General features: G+C 47.6%; 1 protein-coding gene across 1 annotated transcript in view; it reads right to left on the reverse strand.

Annotated features, from left to right (window-relative positions):
* LOC132571876 (zinc finger protein 208-like) overlaps positions 1-23379 on the reverse strand; it is an 87251-nt gene that overhangs the window by 21565 nt on the left and 42307 nt on the right. Inside the window, 5 exon segments of the mRNA XM_060238667.1 lie at positions 156-290; positions 2758-2872; positions 3282-3635; positions 9366-9387; positions 20342-22574. Coding sequence (XP_060094650.1) covers positions 156-290; positions 2758-2872; positions 3282-3635; positions 9366-9387; positions 20342-22574 — 2859 coding nt within the window.

Genomic DNA, 23379 nt, shown 5'->3' on the forward strand with positions numbered 1-23379 from the left:
CACAACTGATTTCCTGCTCAGAAGGCGTTTCTGAGCCTCCAGATTTCAGGCCCCCAGAAGGCCTCCCTACCTCCCTCCTTACCCAGTGGACTTTAGGAATCCCCCATGGCTATTCCTTGCCTGTTTTCTTGACAAAAACCATGAAGGATACTCACTCTCAGTCAACACGCTGGGGTAGGAAATAGGCTCTTGCGATCCTCTTGAGGAACTCTCCAGCCTTTCTTTCCATGCAAGGTTGTTGTCTGTCTCCAAAATAGTCTGTCTTATATTTCCACCTTGTTTCACATAGACTGAAAAAGAAAGAGAAATTGAGCATTCTTATATATATGGGGAAAGAAAGAACTTCAAGAGTAAAAATTCTTCTGGAAGGAGAGAACCATGGTCAAGATTAAACTCATTATCAAGGGAGTGGATCTGGGAGGCAAAGCACTTGAGTTCCTTCAAGGGTTAACATGATTAAGTGGCCTAGTCCAACATGAAAATGTTTGTGATATGAGATATCTCCCAACAACTAATATCCTTATCTTTTTCAAGGCCAAACTCCAGAATGTGGTAATTGGTTGACTGAGACAGGAGGTAGAGGAGATTGGATTGATACCCCACCCTTCACTGAGAGGTTACAGAATGGGTTACAATCACCTTCCCTTTCTCTCCCCACAACACATACCCTGTGAGGTAGTTGGAGTTGAGAGAACTCTTGGAGAATTGCTCTTCAGTGAACAGCTTTGAGAACTTGTGACTAACCCAAAGTCACTCCAGCAATTTCATGTGGAGTAGTGAACAATCAGACCTGGTTCTCTCAGGTTAGATTAGACTCCACACACTTAATCACTACACCAAACTGGCTCTCAGTTGTGTATCCAGATGTAAAACCAGTAGAGAGGGGGAACAGGAGGATGCCGATAGCTGCTGGAAAATCCTGTCAAGGAGTACCTTGGATTGGGTCATTAGAACCTCCTAATCCTAGAGAAGAAGAACCAGAGGTGGAATTCTAGCAGGAGCTCCTTTGCATATAGTCTTGTAAGCTCTTGGAGGATTGGCTACATCAGGGGTGTGTGGCCTAATATGCAAATGAGCTCTTGCTAGAATTTCACCCCTGGGTAGAACTATAATATGGTTATACACTAGAGGGAAGCCAGGCTAACTTGATGCTTGTGCCATACTGGTATGCGTTGATATTTTCTTGCTTCATCATGATGAATAGCTTTACATAGGGTAATTTAGGTTACAAGTGGAATACTTATGCTGCAAAAAGTGGGGCCATCTAATACCAATTCTTTCAGGTGTCTACTCAGTCCAGAAGCAGCTCTCCAGGGTGTCAGGCAGAGGTCTTTCACATCACCTCCTACCTGATCCTTTTCACTGAAGATGCTAAAAGCATTTGAGCAGAGGTCCATCAGCGGCTATTAGCTACAGGGTATTGATGGAACTTTCTGTCTGGGGCAGTGATGCTCTATATTCTTGGGGGGGGGGAGCAATAGTGGGAGGGCTTCTACTGTCCTGGCCCCACTGGTGGACCTCCTGATGGCATCTGAGTGTTTTTGGCCACTGTGTGATACAGAGTGTTTGACTGGATGGGCTATTAGCCTGATCCAACATGGCTTCTCTAATGTTCTTATGTTTTTTGAACCTGGGACCTTCTGCATCCCAAGCAGATGCTCAGCCTTAAGCCACAGCCCCTCTCCAAGTAGCAAGACAGGCCTCCAAATGGAGGATCCCTATTTAATATTTTGACTCAGGCCTCATCTCAAGGGCAGCAATTTGCACCTTGGGCACCTAGGAAAGATCCTTACCCAGAGAGGCCACATTCCCATAGTTCTCCAGCATGACTTCCCTGTACAGAGCTCTTTGTCCCGGATCCAGCAGGGCCCACTCTGCCTCTGTGAAGGACACGGACACATCCTCAAAAGAAAAGGGACACTGAAAGAAAAAGTGGACTCCATCATCAGAGGTCCTGCCAGGCAGAGACTGCTCACTGGAAGGGAGTTGTCCAGGAAGGTACAGGATGTAAGGCTTGGAATGGGTAAAGGGAATGGTGTTCATAGGATCTGTCGACCAGATGCCTTATGGAAACCACAGGAGCAAAAGTCCCCTTAAGAAAGGAGGAGGGACCCAGACTGTTTCCTCCGTTCATCTCTCCTACCTGGACTGGAGGTACAGCAGCCGTTTCCACACCTCTGAAAAGACAATGTCTCAACAACATCTCTTCACTGCCTGTTCCAGAGACAAAGGAGGAAGGGAAGGGTGTTTGCTTGTGTGTTCCCTGCTTTACACACACTCACATCCTTCTCAGGGTTGTGAGATCATGCCCTTTGTACACTCAGTTTAAACACTTTCTTCTACATTCTGAAAGAGGCAGAAGAGAAGCACCAGGTACCTCTTCCCCATGATTATTTTGCCCTTCCTTGGAACTGGTTTTCAGAGCTCTGATGCCCCAGAAGGTGGAGGTGCCCTTTATTCACCTGGTTAAATAGCTCTGCCCAGGTTTGTCTACCTCCCCCCTCACCAGTACCTTAAGTTCCATTTATGGAGGGAAGGTGAGATACAAATATTTTAATTAATGGGAGGAATTTCCCTCCAGAAATTGGTCTAATTCCCTTTTAGAGGCGTCACACTGAGTGTAATGGAGCCTAAGTGCTGCAATTTAACTATGTATTGTATGAAGAGGTATTTAATCCACCCACCCCAACACCTGAACTCACTACCCATCAAATTTAAAGTGTGCCACAATTGCATCCAGGCACAACGAGTCCTCACCACACAACAGGGCATCTTGGACATGCTCCATGATCTGCGCACTCTGCACTTGCTCCAAGGAAGCTCCTTCCACCTCAGGGATTGTAGCTTCTTTCTTCATGGATGGTGTCCATATCTGAAACAAAAACGAGGGAGAGGGCTAAGAGATGGAATGGAAAAGAGACCAAGGTGTGGATCCTGTTCCATTGCTAGATTCTGCGCCCTTCTATCAGGAAACCTGGAGAGTTATCTGGAGGGATCAGAAATTATCTCCTAGAAGAGGCTGCTGGAGGAGGCCATGGATAATTAACACTCAGACAGATGTTTGTCAGGGTCACTTAAGGATACTGTCAGATATCTTTGCTTGAATTGGACATACCTGGAAGAAATCCCCTCACCTGTTTTGCCTGCCTCTTCTCCTCTGCCTGACTCAGGAGGAAACCTTCAGCCAAGGCCACTGCCTGGGAACTGGTCTTAGGCCCACATCCTCTCACCCAGCACTGCATTTCCTGAGGCAGGAGAGTCAGGAACTGCTCCAAAATCACCAGGTCCACAATCTGCTTCTTGGTGCGTCTCTCCGGCTTCAGCCAGTGGTTGCAAAGTCTATGGAGCTGACTGCAAACTTCTCGGGGCCCATCAGCCTCATGGTAGTGGAACTGCCGGAAGCGTTGGCAATCTACATCTGAGAGACCAGCGAGCTGAGCACAGATATCTGGCCCCAAGCTCTCCCAGATTTCAACACCACTCCCAGCTTGGGTGGGATGTGCGCCTTTCCTTGCTGTCTTGCCAGTTCCAGGTCTTTCTGGGTTCAGCTCTTCCATCTCTTTCCCCTTCTCTCGAGTCACCTCTGGCTGTGTACCGATGCCTTGAGTTACTTGGCTATGAAGAGAGGCTTCTCTCTAAGGGAAAGGAGAAACACAATAATTGACATGGAAAATAAAAAAGAATCGAGGTACACCACTGAACATCACAAACCTGCAATGGTATAGTGTTACTGCACTTTGTTATACTACTAATAGTATTACTTTGGTGATTCTGAATTTAATTGTTACAGTTGGTTTTGAAACTGTACATGTCCTTACTAATTATAAAATATTTACCATTATGGGTCTAAGTCTTCTCCTTCTCTGTTGCGTAAATGGGAACCTTTTTTGAAAAGGTATTTTGGTTCCTGCCTTCACACTTCAACGTTACCACAAGATGAATATCTTTCATTAATAACCTCGCATTGATTGTTTTTATAAATGAAGCCTTGTTTTTATAAATGAAGCCATGTGTGTGTGTGTTGTATTTGAGTTTATTTTAACTGGTCCTCATTAATTTATCTATTTAGTTATTTCGTTTAGATTTGCAAAGTATCTTAGGTAGTGGAGTGCAGTATTATTATTAGAAATATTTTTGGTAGTATTGTGTTTATTGCAATGTTCTTTTTAGGCCTATATTCAACCTTGTAATGTGACAGCCTAATCTCAGGATTGAAATCTTCTCATTGTTTCTGTTTTGCTTACCATTACTTAACATCATTCAATTTTATATTGTACTTGCTTATGAACGTTTCAATAAAACCTCTTTTAAAATGAAAAAAATATATAAAATATTTAAGAGTTTTGTCATCTTGGGGTATCTCCTTAACCCTGTAGTTATAGATTTACCCAGGGTCTCCATTGTAGTACTGATTATCTCTTGGGAACAAGCCTCAGCAGTCTTTGAACACCTTTGGGTGGCTACTAAGCATCCCGCTGAGGCCTTGCTGGAGATGGGAAAGGGGTGAACAGCCAAAAAGCTTGAGATTCGGTCTAGCCGATCAGCATGAATGATTCATCACACTTGATCCCATCTGTGACTCCTTTCTGGGCCTCCCTCCAAGCTACCAAAAGGCGACCTTTGTATTCTTCCCCCTTAGTGGGACCTGAACCCACGCCTCCTGTCACTGAGCCCTGGTGTTTCTCCCTGTTGTGTTGCCCGGAGGTGGGGTGGGTGGCTGTACCTCTCTTAACTGGCAAAAGGATGCCGTTCATCCCACCCAAACCCCAGTGCAGGAGAGAAAATATGGCTACTTCTGCCAAGTGAACCATGGAGCCTGGAGGGATGGAGCAGGGGCAATGCAGCTGGATGAGCCACATTGTCTCCCTGTGTGTTGGCTTTGCAAAACACTGCTGTTTTGGGTGGGTATTCAAACCCACATCCATGGTATTCCCTGCATTTTTACATTGCTCGCTGTGCCCGTGTGCCCTTTGTTCCTCCTGGCCCTGACTGTGAGCAGCTGATGCCAGGGGGTGTGGTTGCACCAGCATGCTCTGGCACTCTCTGCCACTCAGAGGGGAGTCGCCTCCTGCCCTGACTGGTGGGCACTGGAGCTGTTTCCATGATGTCTGAACAAAGTTGTATTGAAGGCTTAAGCTTTTGCGTTCACACATCATTCTTCAAAAACCGCCTTTGTAGGGCAGGCCTTGGACACCCGCTGCCCCACACTGGGAAGGCATCTGGGTCTCAGGAGGAGGCTGCGGTTGATACTTCCAATACTGGCAGAAGTTCCCTCCTCCCCCCAGCCCATTCTTACTCATCTAGCTAAGAAGACCAGCCTTTTCCTTGGTTTCGAGCTTAAAATGATCAGCAACAGAACACCAGTTTTGTTCATCTAACCTTTCTTGTACTGAAAGACTATCCCCCATCCATTCCCAGCATTTTGGAAAGGGGGGAGGAAGGACTCTATGGTCTTGTCCCCTTTCCAAAGCCGGCCCTTCCCAGAATCCACCCCCCCCCCCCAAAAAAAATGTGGAAGGATTTTCTACCCATGCGTTGGCAACCCTGTGCGAACCCTGGCTGAGAATGAGGATCCCCGCCTCCCACCCCTTACTTCTAAGGAGACCTCCCCGGGATCCGGCTGCTGCAGGGCTTTTCCCTCCTGCTGTTGCTTCTCTGTCGCCCCTCCCGGTCCTCTTAGGCAGCCCTGCAAAAACAAATCCTTCTCTCCGCCCCCCTCCCTACCTCGGCCTCTCTAGCAAACGGCTCTATGGGCTTAACCCTTTCAGTGCTACTACAGAGGAAGGCTGCCCTCTCCACGCCTTAATGGGGCTGCTCGGGAGTAACTCTGCAGTCTGCGGGAGGGGGCGCTGCGCTCCTGCCAGAGGATCCCAGATCCTCCATTCTGCTCCGCCTCTCCTTCTCCAAAGGAGGAAAAAATGCAAAGAAAGAGCCCTTCTTCTTTTTGCCCAAAGAGAAGAGGAGGAGGTGGGGGCCGCAGGTATACTTTCGGGGATGTCCCCTCCTTAAAAAGGGAATGCCAGCAAGACCCAACCCTAGGGAAGGGACCTTTTCCTTGCTTCCTTTTTTCCTTCCTGTCCTGGTTCCGCACGCGGGGAAGCGAGCGGCCTTTTGTTGCCCTTTTGCGGGCAAAGCAGCGTTAGCCCTCCTTTCTTCTCCGGTGAGTCGGGGGTGGGATTCAGAACATAAGAGAAGCCATGTTGGATCAGGCCAATGGCCCATCCAGTCCAACACTCTGTGTCACACAGTGGCCCCCCCAAAAAAAATTATACACACACACTGTGGCTAATAGCCACTGATGGATCTCTGCTCCGTATTTTTATCTAACCCCCTCTTGAAGCTGTCTATGCTTGTAGCCGCCACCACCTCCTGTGGCAGTGAATTCCACATGTTAATCACCCTTTGGGTGAAGAAGTACTTCCTTTTATCTGTTTTAACCTGACTGCTCAGCAATTTCATTGAATGCCCACGAGTTCTTGTATTGTGAGAAAGGGAGAAAAGTATTTCTTTCTCTACTTTCTCCATCTTGTAAACCTCTATCATGCCACCCCGCAGTCAACGTTTCTCCAAGCTAAAGAGCCCCAAGCGTTTTAACTTTTCTTCATAGGGAAAGTGTTCCACCCCTTTAATCATTCTAGTTGCCCTTTTCTGGACTTTTTCCAATGATATAATATCCTTTTTGAGGTGTGGTGAACAGAATTGCACGCAGTATTCCAAATGAGACCGCACCATCGATTTATACAGGGGCGTTATGATACTGGCTGATTTGTTTTCAGTTCCCTTCCTCATAATTCCCAGCATGGCATTGGCCTTTTTTATTGCAATCGCACACTGTCTTGACATTTTCAGTGAGTTATCTACCACAACCCCAAGATCTCTCTCTTGGTCAGTCTCTGCCAGTTCACACCCCATCAACTTGTATTTGTAGCTGGGGTTCTTGGCCCCAATGTGCATTACTTTGCACTTGGCCACATTGAACCGCATCTGCCACGTTGACGCCCACTCACCCAGCCTCAACAGATCCCTTTGGAATTCCTCACAATCCTCTCTGATTCTCACCACCCTGAACAATTTAGTGTCATCTAAATTGCAGGTTAGGGGATTGCAGGTCGGGGAGGGAGAGGAGGGGGCTGGGAACTCCCAGGGTCAGGGCAGATAGGGACATATACCCTCCCGGACACCTTCTCTTCCAAGGGAGTGGCTGGTCCAGGAGAAGGATTTTTTTGAGTGGGGGGATATATGCCCATCCCCTCCTTCCAGGGAAAGAAGGCGGGGGGGGGGGGGACATTGGGTGTGTCTGGAACCCATGGCCACTGTTTGCAGAGGAGAGCAACTCCCCCCTTTATGCAGAAAGAAGCAGCCCTTCCCCGAGAAGATCCGGGAATTGAGACGAGCAGGAGACAGGGAGGGGAAGGAATGACCATTCCTGTCTTAGCCTGGGGAGGGGACGGATGGGTGAAGGCTAGGGAGGATAGGAGATGGGGGAGAGAAGCCCCCCCCCCCGCCTCCTTCCCTCCCTCCGAAGCCAAGCACCCGCCTCCTTTGCTGTTTGGGAAAGGGAGGAGGGAGAGCCCCTTCCCCCTGCAGTCAGTCCTCTTCATCCTTCTCCCCTCTCAAACTCCTCCTCTGAATTGGGGGCTGCTTTTCTGCTCCACTGAGTGTGGGGAGAAGGGGGGGTTCCCTCCAGGCTTCCCAGATGATGAAGAGAAACAAGGCTCCCATCCGGCATGCCTTGAAAACTTCAGCCGCTGACTTGATTCCTAGGAGCAGAGACAAAAGGCGCAGCCTTTCTCCTTAGGGTGCTCTAGCTTTCTACATGCCGGGAGTTGTTTTCCATGATGCAAAGAAAACATTCGCAGCTGAGTTCAGAAGATGACGACACTGGATTTATATCCTGCCCTCCACTCCGAATCTCAGAGTCTCAGAGCAGCTTGCAATCTCCTTTATCTTCCACCCTCACTACAGATACTCTGTGAGGTAGGTGGGTCTGAGAGAGCTCTCACAGAAGCTGCCCTTTCAAGGACAACCTCTGCCAGAGCTATGGCTGACCCAAGGCCATTCCAGCAGCTGCAAGTTGAGGAGTGAGGAATCAAACCCGGTTCTCCCAGATAAGAGTCCCTCACACTTAATCACTACACCAAAGTAATGGAAATAAAGTGCACAAGTCTATCATCCCAAAACCATCTCTCCCCCACCCCCCACCCCCATCCATGGAAAACTTGTCTTCCACAAAACTGGTCCCTAGTGCCAAAAAAGATTGGGGGCTGCTCTTTTATAACATATATATCTCCCATATCTGGCTATACAATTTATGGCATACAGGGCTTGGCCCGACAAAGTAATGCTTCCGTCAGTCCTGGTTCACATAACAAATAAATTCAACATCCCTGGAAGAGAGGGAATGCCAATTAAATTTGATGATGAAACTAAATTTGAATCAACAGAAATACAGATCAAGCGAAGTGACGGTGTTGCTTTGCTGTGGTTAAACTTCACCTAGAGTATTGTGTTCAGCAGACAGATGGAAATCATCATCATGCCACTGTGGTCACATAAGTAATTTTAAAAGTGTGATGGGAGTAAGGTTTTATTATTGCAGTTATAATTCAAGAAGCATTTTCAGGTTGATGCTGAGCTGATATAATTTAGTATATCTTCTGGTGGTGTCAGGGGTGTGTGGCATATGCAAATGAGTTGTGCTAATGAGCTCCAGCATCGCTTTTTTCTACAAAATGACCCCTGGGCTTGGTTGATGGCCACAACACTGGCCTCATTTACCTGTGGGCCAGCCAGGTGGCTTGGGTTGCTCTCCCAGGCCATACTGAACATCACTCTCACTGCCGCCCCAACTCCTCGAGACCGCCAATAAGGGACAAATAGTAGGGCAGGCCTGGAAACAATGAATTTGTGTTCAATAGTTTGATTCACGCCTCATCCCAATGACATCAATTTGCACCTAAGAAAGATCCTTACCCACAGAGGCTACAGGCTGGCATGACTTCCCCATAGAGAGCTCTGGCCCGGATCCAGGAGTGCCCACTCTGTCTCAGTGAAATACATTGCTGAGCAGTCAGGTTAAAACGGATAAAAGGAAGTACTTCTTCACCCAAAGCGTGATTAGCATGTGGAATTCACTGCCACAGGAGGTGGTGGCGGCTACAAGCATAGCCAGCTTTAAGAGGGGATTGGATAAAACTATGGAGCAGAGGTCTATCAGTGGCTATTAACTGCAGTATATATATTTGTGTATATATATATATATATATATACACACACACACACACATATTGGCGACTGTATGACACAGAGTGTTGGACTGGATGGGCCATTGGCCTGATCCAACATGGCTTCTCTTATGTTCTTACCTCCTCAAAATAAAAAGGGATGCTGAAATAAACAGCAGATTCCCTCAGAGATCATGCCAGGCAGAGAAGGCACACTGGGAGGGGGGCAGGATGTAGAGCTTGTGATGGGCAAAGGGAGCGGCACTCAGAGCCTCTTCCCTTTGGACATCTTAGAAGCAACTGCAGGGCAAAAGGGGGGCCCGGCCTGCCCCCCTGCTCATCTCTACCTGGACTGGAGGTACAGCTGTTTCCACACTCCTGCCAAGATGATGACTGAGCACCACCTGTCCACTGTCTGAGAGGAAGACAAAGAAGGAAGATTGTTAGCCTAGACTCCTTGGAGAGCCAATCTGGTGTGCGGACTCTTATCTGGGAGAACCGGGTTTGGGACTCTTATCTGGGAGAACCAGTTAAGTGTGCGGACTCTTATCTGGGAGAACCGGGTTTGATTCCCCACTCCTCTGCATGCATATGCTGATGTGACCTTGAGTCAGTCACAAGTTCTCGAAGAGCTGTTCCTCAACAGAAGTTTCTGTCAGAGCTCTCTCACGTTCCACCTACCTCACAGGGTGTCTATTGTGGGGAGGGGACGGAAAAGTCGGTCTGAGACTCCTTTGGGTAGTGAAGGGCAAGATATAAATCCAATCTCCTCTTTTTCTTCCTCCTCTTCTTCTCTTGTTCATTTGCTTGTTTGAATCTTGCTTTGTGAACCTTCCTTCCCAGGGTTGTAAAACCTTGCCATAGGCACACTTATGCCAGGGATCATTTTGTAGAATAATAGGTGGCGGAGCTCATTAGCATAACCCTTTAGCATATGCCTCCGCAACCTGATGCAAGAAAGGAGAGCCCCGTGTGAGCGAGGCCTGCTTGGGCTGGCTAGAGATCCAGCGCTCCTGGGCCGCCCCCCCAGTCAAAAGGCCAGGAAGCCACCCACCACCCAAAATCATATAGGAAGTGGCGAAAGGGTGGCATGGGCTTCTCCAGGGGTTAATGAGGGCTGCTGGGGGTGTGGCAAAATTCTTGCTGGCTGGCTGGCTGGCTGCTTTCCTAATCCAGGGATTGTTGTACAGCTGCACCTACGATTCAACAGACAAGGTAGGTGGGGAGGAGAAGGGGGAACACTCAGAAAGGTTCAGGACCTGTGCTCCTGTGAGCTCCTGCTGAATCCAAGGCCGGCTTTAAGCAATTCATAAGGGGTTTTAGTAAATTGTGGCAGGGGTGGAAGTGACATTAGCATATACCCATGACCCTTCCGGGCTTCTAAAGGCTGTTGACCCATTGAGATTTCTGGGAGAACTCCAATGTGCTCTTTGATCTCTGAAATTCAAAAACATGACCACATCCCTGCTGGATCAGACCCAAGGCCGAAGCTCTCCGTTCTCCCACCAGCTGGACCCTCTCACAGACCGTTCAGTCTGGCCTGGCAAGAGACGAAGAGGGGGACAGAAATAACATTGCATGACATGTATCTACCCCACCCCTCTGAAAACCAAGAGGTGACTTCAGCATATATGAAAATTCCTGGGTATTATCAATGGCTTTCCGGAGTTTCTGCTGATGCTGTGATATCATATCGAGGCAGACACCACCCCCAAACGTTACAGGAGAGCCAGGCTACAGGCTGGCATCTATAGTCCATGATCCTCTTTCTGACAGGTTCCGCAGGAAAGCTTTTCAGCAAAGGGACAGAAGGCAAATGTTGGTCACTAGCAGGGGGTGTTTTGTAGAAAAATAGGTGGTGGAGCTTATTAGCATAACTCATTAGCATATGCCCTCCCCCATCGCCAACTAAAAGCAACCTGATGCAAGAAAGGAGAGCCCTGGATCTAAAGATCCAGCCAGCCCAAGCAGGCCTTGCTCACCTGGGACTCTCTTGGCTGCCCCCCCAGCAAGCCACCTGCCACCCAAAATCATGTAAGAAGTGGAGAAAGGGTGTTGTGGGCTTCTCCAGGGGTTAATGAGGGCTGCTGGGGGCATGGCAAAGCTCCTGGTGGCTGGCTGGCTGCCCGCTTTCCTGATCCAGGGATTGTTATGCAGCTGCACCTACTATTCAATGGACAAGGAAGGTAGATGGGGAGGATGGGGACCCATCAGAGAGGTTCAGGAGCTGTGCTTCTGTGAGCTCCTGCTGAAGGCCTTGTCACTAGCAATGCATTTTCAGTGGTATGCTGCCCCAGAACAGGGAGGTTCTATTCATTTGCCATGGCTAACAGCTGTTCCCCGATGGGTCTCCCTTTCCCTTTTTGAGCTGCTCTGAGTCCCTGTAATGGAAGGAAGGGGATATAGAAATACTTTAGTAAATGTGAATAAGAATGGAATTGCCTTCTATGATTCTGTCTTATTGCCTTTCAAGGGAGTGGTTGTCATTACATCCTATGGCTGTAAATCTGTGTAATCTGCAGATAGCTCTCCCTTTTCTCTTTAGAACAGCTCTTCAAGTTGGTTAGGCTGAAAATATGTGACTGGCTCAAGGCATTTTATGGCAAAGGGGAATTTGAAATCACGACTCCATGGCTCATCCCTTGAACCCAAAAAATGAGTTTTTGTTTTGTTTTGTTTTTGCTGCTTTAGAGGAACTCTGTGAAGAATTCACAGCCTCTGAATTCCAGAGCCAGGAGATAGCATCAGGGTTAGCTCCTTTCAATGACACCCCTGAAAATTTCACCTGGGGGAAAGGTGTAGCCCATTCCCACAGATCTCATCCTGCGGACGGTTCTCTCAAGACCACCAAAAATGTTGAATGGATTTCCAGAGCTGTCCCTCATTGTTTCTTATGAAGCATATCCAGGGCTTCTTTTGGAGCAAGAACTCCTTTGCATATTAGACCACACACCCCTGATGGAGCCAATCCTCCAAGAGCTTACAGCGCTCTTAGTACTGGGCCCTACTGTAAGCTCCAGGAGGATTGGCTACATCAGGGGTGTGTGACCTAATATGCAAAGGAGTTACTGCTACAAAAAAAAAAAAAGCCCTGAGCATATTTGCAATTGGTATTCACTCTCTCTACCATCTATAGCTGGGAAGGACAACTTCTCTTGTATTCTTCTCAGTGGGATTGTTAGTTCTCCTTTCGACATACTGCTTCTCTGTGGGCTCTTCTGGATCTTCTGACATCCCCACTCTCTATGTGAATGCATTTAGAGAGAAAAATCAAGAACATGGGAGAGAAAAATTCCAGGCCAAAAGGAGATCCCTTCAGCTCACTTCTGGTCAACTCCACAGTCTCTGCAGAAAAGAGAACTGGGTTCACAGATTCAGCAGAGGAGTTCATAACAGGATGTCAGCTCTGGGACCATAATTTAAAAAAGGCTTCCAGTTGGGTCAGAAAGCTGGTTTTATTGATAGAAACAGTAGTAATACACATCTGCATCAGAACTGGCTCGCCTTTGGGGTGGCCATCCTATATCTCAGGGGTGGCTAACGGTAGCTCTCCAGATGTTTTTTGCCTACGACTGCCATCATCCCCAGCCAGCATGGCCAATGGCTGGGGCTGATGGGAGTTGTAGGCAAAAAAACATCTGGAGAGCTACTGTTGGCCACCCCTGCTATATCTTATCTGGGGCCATTATGCAGCCCACCAAAAGTACAGAACAAAAAAGCCCATACAAAACAGTAAACTGGTTCCCACCAACACCTTTCATTCCTTAAACATTAAGCAGTTTGAGCTGTCTCTGAGAAGAAATAAAGCGGCCTTGAAACATAGGCTTCACTCCCTTCTGCAGGGTAGAAATGGATACTTACGATTGTTACAATGGACAGAGCAAAGCCAGAGTTAAGCAGGCCCCAGGCATCCTCCCCATTAAGACACAAAGGCATTTCAACATACAGGAATATAAAAATGGCAAGGCCACTTGACATAGGAAGAACCCCTTGCAGAATAAAGAAAGAGAGGGACTCCTCTAGATTGAGGAACTGGGCCTAGCTCTCATTGAGGAGGCTTCATGATCCTGGACCTAGTGAGGCCTGCGGGCTCCAGAGAACCCTGTAAGGTTATTACAGAAAGCCTACATCTCCCAGGATCCCTTCTGTCCTTCTGACTGGGTGGCAAAGTTTTTGTAGGAAACTTGTCCAGAGACAGTTGGGGACCTGGGAGGAAAGCATGGAAGGGCCAAACACAGGCAAGGGGTGTTCTTTTCTGAAGAGGTTGCAGGCAGAAATAGGGTTGCCAAACCCAAGAAATATCTGGGGACTTTGAGAGTGGAGTCAGAAGACATTGGGGGTGCAGCCAGGAGCAAGGTTGTGACAAGCATAACTGAATTCCAAAGGGAGTTCTGGCCATCACATTTAAAGAGGCCACACACTTTTTAAATGCCTTCCCTCCATCGGAAATAATGGAGGATGGGGGTACCTTCTTTGGGGGTTCATAGAATTAGACCCCTTGGTCCAATCCTTTTGAAACTTGGAGGGTGTTTTGAGGAGAGGCACTGGATGCTATGCTGAAAATCTGGTGCCTTTATCTCAAAAAACAGCCCCCCCATCAATGCTCCATTATACCCTATGGGAATTGGTCTCCATAGGGAATAATGGGGTGTCCAGCAGACATTTCTCTCCCTTGCTTTCCGATGACCCTGAAGCGGGGGGAGGGCCTCCAAACTGCGGGATCCCCTGCCTCCACCTGGGGATTGGCAATCCTATTCAGAAAAGGTTCTCTCTGGAAGTTTGAGCTGGAGACAAGCTGTAGTTAGTCTGGAGCAGGGGTGTCAAACTCATTTGTTAGGCGGGCCAGATCTGACATAAATGGGACTTTGTGGGGTTGAGCCATGCGTGTCCTAAAATGTAATGCCAGATAGCAGAGAGAGATACTTTATAGAACACACAGGCCAACACAATTAAAGATATTTTAAAACTTAAAATACAAACATGCTTAAAACTCTTGCAATATTTTGTTTAAAACAGAAAGGGGGGATAGTGGAATTTTGCAGTGTAATTTTAAAAATAAACATCAAGAAAAAACACAAGGATCACAGCAGAAACGTAAAAAAATAAAATCCTCTTAGCCTGGGAAAGCATGAAATGGCAAGGCATTGCAAGCTTCTCCCCTCCCCCTGCCCTGGCCTACTCAGATTAGCAATGGCTCTCCAGTGTAATATCCCCCTTTGGCTGTGGATTCACAAGTTAAGAGTACTCCCTAGGCACTAGTTCTCACTCCACTCAGAAGAGACAAAGCTGACTCAGAGCCTCAACAACAACAACAACAACAACAACAAAATTTTATTTGTATCCCGCCCTCCCCGCCGGAGCAGGCTCAGGGCGGCTAACAACATAATTTAGGTTTAATTATACAAATAGATAAAATTACGTTTAAACATCATGAACATTTTAATTAAAAATCTGCTTAAGTTTTAAAAATTAAATTAAATTAAATTAGTAAAAGTGCTAATGCTATGTTTGCTTTTTTATGATGGCGGTTTCCTTAGCAATTTCCATTTTCATCAGCAAAAGCCAGTCGGAAGAGGAAGGTCTTGCAGGCCCTGCGGAACTGTTCAAGGTCCCGCAGGGCCCGCATTTCCTCTGGAAGTTGGTTCCATAGGCTCGGAGCTATAGAGGAGAAGGCCCGGTTACAGGTACATTGCAGCTTCACCTCTCTCGGTCCGGGAATAGTCAACAAGTTTTTCCCGGCTGACCTCAGTGCTCTCTGGGGTTCATATGGGGAGAGATGGTCCCTAAGGTAGACAGGTCCTCGACCATATAGGGCTTTAAAGGTAATGACCAGCACTTTGTAACGAACCCGGTATATAACTGGAAGCCAGTGCAGCTCGCGCAGCCCACGCTGTATGTGCTCCCATTTAGGAAGCCCCAGCAACAGTCTGGCCGCTGCATTCTGCACCAGCTGCAGCTTCCAGGTTCGGTACAGAGGCAGCCCCATGTAGAGAGCATTACAGTAATCCAGTCTCGAGGTGACCGTTGCATGAAGCACCGTTGCCAGATCTTGGCGCTCTAGGAAGGGAGCCAACTGCTTTGCCTGCCTTAGATGGAAAAAGGCTGACTTGGCAGTGGCTGCAATCTGGGCCTCCATTGATAGTGCAGGCTCCAGTAAAACTCCCAGGCTCCTAACCCGGTCGAAGACGGGGAGAGGTATTTCCCCTCCCCGAGCGCCCCGACCTAGACAAAGGACTTCTGTCTTCGCTGGATTCAGTTTCAGCCCGCTCCTCCTCAACCAGGTTGCCAAATCCTGCAGGGCCCGGTCTAAATTCTCTGGGATGCAGTCAGGCCGGCCGTCCATTAGCAGATAGAGTTGGGTGTCATCTGCATATTGATGGCACCCAAGTCCATGTCTCCTGGCAATCTGGGCAAGGGGGCGCATATAGATATTAAATAACATTGGTGAGAGAACTGCCCCCTGAGGCACTCCACAGTCCAGTGTGCGCCTCTGGGACCGCTCGCCCCCAATTGCCACCCTTTGTCCCCGATCCTCGAGGAAGGAGGAGAGCCACTGTAAGGCAGACCCCCTCACCCCTACATCGGCGAGGCGGCGGGTCAGTAGCTGATGGTCGACCGTGTCGAATGCAGCCGACAGGTCCAGCAACATCAGCACCGCCACACCGCCCCGATCCAGATGCCGTTGGAGATCATCTACCAGAGCGACCAGTACTGTCTCCGTCCCATAACCCGGGCGAAAGCCGGACTGGCAAGGGTCTAGGATGGAAGCGTCATCCAGAAAGCTCTGCAACTGTGACGCCACTGCCCTCTCTGTGATTTTACCTAAAAACGGTAAATTAGAGACCGGTCGGTAGTTTGCCAATTCGGCCGGGTCTGCTGTACTTTTTTCAAGAGGGGACGGACCAAAGCCTCTTTTAGAGATGATGGAAAGCGCCCCTCCGAGAGGGATCTATTTATGATGTCCCGTAAAGGACATTCAAGCTCCCTCAGGCAGGATTTAATTAGCCAGGAGGGGCATGGGTCCAAATCACAAGTTGTAGGGCGCGCAGAGGAGAGGATTCCATCAACTTCCTCCAGGCTGAGCGGGTCGAAGTGATCCAGAGTTAAATCGGAAGACAGGCACGGGGCCTCGGGCTCATGTACCGTATCCAAGGTGATGGGCAGGTCCTGGCGGAGCGACGTGATTTTGTCTGCAAAAAATTTCGCAAAAGCCTCACAGCCTATTTCCAATTCTCTAACGTTTGGTCTGCCTTGGGGCAGTGTGGTTAAATGTCCAATTATTTTAAACAATTGTGCCGGGCGCGAATTTGCAGACGCAATCTTGGCCGCGAAGTACTTCTTCTTTGCAGCCTTGAATGCCATCTCGTAAGACCTCATAAGCGTTCTGTAGGATGTTCTCGCCGCTTCGCCATGAGTGCGCCGCCACTGCCTCTCTAGTCGTCGGAGTCCTTGTTTCAACCGGTGTAGCTCCAAGGTATACCAAGGAGCCAGCCTTGAACGAGGACGCAGAGGACGTCAGGGTGCGATCTCGTTGATTGCCCCGGATAGCCGATCTTGCCAGGCATCAACCAGGGCATCAAGGGAATCGCAAGGGGGCCAAGGATCCCGAAGAGCCGTTTGGAACCGTTCCGGGTCCATCAGGCTCCGCGGGCGAGCCAAAATAGGCTCTCCGCCCTTACAGGGTTGTGGTAGCGTCTCCATACGAGCCTTGAGGGCTAAGTGATCCGACCATGGTATCGCCTCCATTGCGATTTCGTTCACTTGAATCCCGGTTGCAAAGATCAGATCTAATGTGTGCCCAGCCTGGTGCATGGGAGTCGTAACAAATTGGGAGAGTCCCAGTGTCGCCATGGAAGACACTAGGTCCATCGCCTGAGTGGAGGCCGCGTCATCGGCGTGGACATTGAAGTCGCCCAGGACCAAGAGCCCTGGGTACTCCAACGCCCAGCCGGACACCGCCTCCATCAGGGATGGTAAGGCGCTGGCCGGTGCGTTAGGCGGTGGCCGGTGCGTTAGGCGGACGGTACACCAGCCAGATCGCCAACCTCTCCCCGACATCCCACGCAAGGCCAACGCACTCAATACCGTCGATCTTTGGGGCCGGGAGAGCCCGGAAGGAGTAACCCTCCCATATGAGTACCGCCACCCCCCCCCGCTAATCCGCGACTGGTGAAAGACCGAGTAACCTTGATTTGCAAGGACATAACGCTTGATTTGCAAGGACACAACACCAGGAAGCTTCAGATGGTTATAGGAATGCTGAGAAGTTCTTCTCCACTGAAGCACATAGACAAAGTTGCAAGGAAAACATGAAGTGGATTTTATGTTCACATCTGTGCTGCCCAGAAGGCTGCAAGAAAATCCATTCCACATTCTCTTTGCAGCTTTGCTTTAGCCTCTGCAAAGAGAGGGCTGAAGGAGCTGGGAACATCGTCATAGTCTCGGAGCATCACAGGGTAAGGACAGAAGGGGAAGAGAGCCCCATGGGCCTGATTGAAGCCCTGGGTGGGCTGCTTTGGCCCACGGGCCACATGTTTGACACCCCTGATTTAGAGAGCTTGCACCTGGGAAGAGATCCCTCACCCCAAAGAAGTGGTGAATTTGGTATAGTAGGGAATGTCTAGCTATTTTTTTTTTATTTATCTGAGATTTATATCCTGCCCTTCCCACTAGGTGGCTCAGGGCGGCTTACAACATGTAAAACTAACATAAAATATAAAATTAAGCATTAAATTAACATTTCATAACACGTCAGGGCTTCTGTTTATTTGCTCCAACCTTTACTGTTTTTATATTCACTATAGTACTAAATCTTTATCACCCACTTACTGTTTTAGAGCACTAATAATAAACTTTTGTTGTTATATGGCCTGGGTCCTCACATCTTCTTGATCACAGTTAAGACGTATTTACTAATAAGGAAGTCAGGGATGGTTGGCTACTCTGGGCCCTCCCATGCAGACCCTCACCAGAGTGGTGGCAGGCCCGATGTTCCCTCTAAGCTGTGAAGACTTGTGAGTAAAAATTCTACTTTGTGAGCTATGGGCATTAAAGTTGTGTGAGCTGCTGCATAAGTTAGTTTGTTCTGGAGCCATTTTTCCTGAGCGGAGACAAAAATGTGTGAGCCAGAGGTTAAAACACTGTGAGCTAGCTCACGATAACTCGGCTTAGAGGGAACACTACTGACAGCCAGTAGAAGGCCATCCTGATGTGCGACAGCAGGTCAGGGCTGCTGGGTAGGGTCGCCAGATCCCCTTCTTTAGCCGGTGGGCGGATTTGAGGGGTGTTCTGGAGATGGGCGAGGTCTAGTAGCATCCGGCAACAATAAGAGCTCAGAGCAGCATCAGCAACATACGGTGCAAATTTTCAGGTTTCAGGGAATTTCAGGCCCCTGTCTAGATCTCTGGTACAGCCACATTTGGAAAACCTGGTAGAGGTTCTGTCATCCTTGAAAAGGTGCTGTGTAATTTTTAAAAGGCAACAAAATCAATCAATGGGCTTGAAAACCCATCCTTAAAAAGAGAGGTAAAAAAATTGGGATTGGAATTTTACGATGAGGAGTTTAGACTGACGATAGAGGCTTTTGAATTATGCATGGAAGGAGGAAGTGAATATAGACAACAAGTGTCTCCATCTACAAAAACTACTACAATCCCCCAAAGCTGATGAAGACTTGATGCCAGAAAAATAAGAGGAAGGATTTCTTTGTACAGTGGGAAGATGACACATGGAAGTCGCTGCTATATGATGTACTAGAACAGGGTTGTTGAACTCATTTGTTATGAGGTCCGGATTGGACATAAATGAGACTTTGCTGGTCTGGGTCATGTGTGTCATAAAATGTAATGCCAGGTAGCAGAGAAATAAACTTTATAAAGGACACAAATTCAAAGATCCTTTTAAAACTCAAAATAAAACATGCTTAAAACATTAGCACTTGTTGGCTTTAAAGGTGCTTTCTTTGTATCTCTCCCATGCAATTCAGGCTCTCTAAATTGCACAGCAGAGCAACTGAACCAAGCCTCTCTTCCTTCTATTGCTGAGGCTGCTCACCCTCTTGGTATCTTGGAATCCTGGGGAAGGAAAGAGCCAGAGCTTCCTTTGAAGTAAACTATCCCTCCCCCCTTCCTCCCCAAGGGAGGAGCCTCAGCCAATGGAGACAACAGAGGCTTTGCTCTGTAGTGCCTGTGCAACTGAGCGAGCCTGGCAAAGCAAGCTGTGAAGGGGAAGGAAGCAAGAGAGAAGGAGGAGGAAATAGATGACAACCAGTAGCTTGGGGGACCTGATAGGAGCCCTCCAGGGGCCAAGTTCGGCCCCTGGGCTGCATGTTTGACATCCCTGTACTAGAAGTTCACAGGAGGCTTAAAGGGAGATTCAATGTGGCCAAGTGCAAAGTAATGAGCACTGGGGCCAAAAATCCTATAAATATAAATAGATGGTGTGGCCTCATTTGGAGTACCATGTGCAATTCCGGTCGCCAGCTTCAAAAAAGATCTTATAGCACTGGAAAAAGTGCAGAAAAGGGCAACTAAAATGATAGATGGTTGGAACACTTTCCCTATGAAGAAAGGTTAAAACGCTTGGGGCTCCTTAGCTTGGAGAAATGTCACAGAGGTTTACAAGATTATCCAGGGGATAGAGAGGGTATAGAAAGAAGTCCTTTTCTCCCTTTCTCACAATACAAGAACTCTCAGGCACTCAATGATATTGCTGAGGAGTCAGGTTAGAACGGATAAAAGGAAATACTTCTTCACCCAAAGGGTGATTAACACATGGAATTCCATGTCACAAGAGGTGGAACAGATGACCTAGCCAGAAGGCACATTGCCCCATTTTGAACGAGATGAAGTTTCTGAAGCAGGGTCAAGGGCAGCCCTGCATAGAGTCAGTTGCAGCAGTCCAGCCTGGAGATGACCACTGCATGGGTGATCCTGGCTAAGTCACGGGAGAAGAGATAGGGAACCAGATATGGCGAAAAGCTGATCTGACAACATTTGTGTCCCGGACATACATTGAAAGTGAGGCATCTAGCATCACACCTGAACTCCTCACTCCTGAACTCGTGGAATCTTAGGTCCTGTTGAAGATGGCAACTCAAACTGAATCTCTTTCCATACTATGGGCAATCAAAACGTTTCTCTCTTGTGTGGGTTCGTTGATGCTGTAGAAGATGGCTACTCCGATTGAATCTCTTTCCACACTCTGGGCATTCAAAAGGTTTCTCCCCTGTGTGGATTCTTTGATGCTGCTGAAGATGGCCACTCTGACTGAATTTCTTTCCACATGCTGAGCAATCGAAAGGTTTCTCCCCTGTGTGGGTTCTTTGATGCTGTTGAAGATTGCTACCCTGACTGAATCTCTTTCCACACTCTGAGCATTCAAAAGGTTTTTCTCCTGTGTGGGTTCTTTGATGCTGTTGAAGATTGCTACCCTGACTGAATCTCTTTCCACACTCTAAGCATGCAAAAGATTTCTCTCCTGTGTGGGTTCTTTGATGATGTTGAAGAAGGGCACTCACACTGAATCCCTTTCCACACTCTGAGCATTCAAAAGGTTTCTCTCCTGTGTGGGTTATTTGATGCTGTTGAAGATTGCAACCCTGACTGAATCTCTTTCCACACTCTGAGCATTCAAAAGGTTTCTCCCCTGAGTGGGTTCTTTGGTGCAGCTGAAAACTACGACTCCAACTGAATCTCTTTCCACACTCTGAGCATTCAAAAGGTTTCTCTCCTGTGTGGGTTCTTTGATGCTGTATAAGATAGCTGCTGTAACTGAATCTCTTTCCACACTCTGAGCATTCAAAAGGTTTCTCCCCTGAGTGGGTTCTTTGGTGCAGCTGAAAACTACGACTCCAATTGAATCTCTTTCCACACTCTGAGCATTCAAAAGGTTTCTCTCCTGTGTGGGTTCTTTGATGCTCTATAAGATGGCTACTGTGACTGAATCTCTTTCCACACTCTGAGCATTCAAAAGGTTTCACCCCTGAGTGGGTTCTTTGGTGCAGCTGAAGACTACAACTCCAACTGAATCTCTTTCCGCACTCTGAGCATTCAAAAGGTTTCTCTCCTGTGTGGGTTCTTTGATGCTGTATAAGACGGCTACTGTGACTGAATCTCTTTCCACAGTCTGAGCATTCAAAAGGTTTCTCTCCTATGTGGGTTCTTTGATGCCGTTGAAAATGTCCCCTTTGAATGAATCTCTTTCCACACTCTGAGCACTCAAAAGGTTTTTCTCCTGAGTGGGTTCTTTGGTGCAGCCGAAGACTACGACTCCAACTGAATCTCTTTCCACACTCTGTGCATTCAAATTGTTTCTCCTTTGTGTGTGTTATTTGATGTAGCTTAAGATCACCACTCTGATTGAATCTCTTTCCACACTCTGAGCATTCAAAAGGTTTCTCCCCTGTGTGAGTTCTTTTATGTTGTTTCATATTGCCACTGTAACTGAATCTCTTTCCACACTCTGAGCATTCAAAAGGTTTCTCCCCTGTGTGAGCTCTTTTATGCCGTTTAAGAGTGCGACTGTAACTGAATCTCTTTCCACACTCTGAGCATTCAAAGGGTTTCTCCCCTGGGTGAGCTCTTTTATGCTGTTTAAGAGTGCGACTATAACTGAATCTCTTTCCACACTCTTGTGCTTCTGAGCATTCAAAAGGTTTCTCTCCTGTGTGGGTTCTTTGATGCAGCTGAAGAAAACCACTCTGACTGAATCTCTTCCCACACTCTAAGCATTCAAAAGGTTTCTCCCCTGAGTGGGTTCTTTGGTGTAGCTGAAGAAAACCACTCTGACTGAATCTCTTTCCACACTCTGAGCATTCAAAAGGCTTCTCCCTTGAGTGGGTTCTTTGGTGCAGCTGAAGACTACAACTCCAACTGAATCTCTTTCCACACTCTGCACATTCAAACTGTTTCTCCTTTGTGTGCATTTTTTGATGGAGCTGAAGATTGTCACCTTGACTGAATCTCTTTGCACATTCTGAACGTTCAAAAGGTTTCTCCCCTGTGTGGGTACTCTGATGTTGTTGGTATGTGTCTTTCTGACTGAATTTCCTTCTACACTCTGAGCATTCAAAAGTTTTCTTACTTTTGCGTATTCTTTGGTGCACAAGGAGCTGCGATCTTTTTCTGTAGTGTTTTCTACACAGAATGGATTTACTTGCCATCATCATCTTGTGCTTTTGAAAATGGACAGTACTCTTTGTTCCATCTCTCTTCTCAACCATATAGCTGCCTTTCTCTATGTTCCGTCTCTCTTGATTCCTGATGTTTTCTTTCAAGTCTTCATTTTTAACTCTATCTGGCATTCGCTGATGAAGTCCTTCACCCTCCTCATTTCTCAGATCATCCTCTGCTGAATAAATAGAGAGATCCTGTTAGTATCTGGAAGGCTGGTAACGAAAGGACTGATGGCCCTTTGGCCTCTTCCCACTAGGCTGATCTTAACCTTTCCCAGCAGACTATCTAGTATTTATGGACACCTGACCCCAACAAGAGCCACAGCTGATCTCTTGCTCAGAAGGAGTTTCTGAGCCTCCAGATTTCAGGCCCCCAGAAGGCCTCACTACCTCCCTCCTTACTCAGTTGGCTGTAGGACTGTACCAAGCCAAGCACTGCTCAGAAGTAAATTAGGAATCCCCCATGGCTATTACTTGCCTGTTTTCTTAGGGAAAAAAGTGGACTCACTCTCAATAGGTTCTTGCGATTCTCTTGAGGAACTCTCCAGCTTTTCTTTCCATGCAAGGTTGTTGTCTGTCTCCAAAATAGTCTGTCTTATACTTCCGCCTTTTTCACATAGATTGAAAAAGAACGAGAAATTGATCATTCTTATAGGCGGAAAGAAATAAATTAAAGAGTAAAAATTCTTCTCGAAGGATGGAACCATCAAGATTAAACCCCATAATCTCAACCAGTATAAAGGGGATGGATCTGGGAGGCAAAGTACCTGAGTTCCCTCAAGGGTCAACGTGATTACTAAATGGCCTAGTCCAAGATGCAAGTGTTTGTGATATGTGTCTCCCAACAATTAATATCCTTATCACTTTGAAGGTCAAACTCCAGAATGTATTAATTGGTTACTGTGACAAGTGGAAGGAGGAAGAGGAGGAGACTGGATTTATACCCCACCATCACTCAGAGTCACAGAATGGTTTACAATC

Source organism: Heteronotia binoei, chromosome 5 (genome assembly GCF_032191835.1).
Source record: "Heteronotia binoei isolate CCM8104 ecotype False Entrance Well chromosome 5, APGP_CSIRO_Hbin_v1, whole genome shotgun sequence".
Lineage (NCBI taxonomy): Eukaryota > Metazoa > Chordata > Lepidosauria > Squamata > Gekkonidae > Heteronotia > Heteronotia binoei.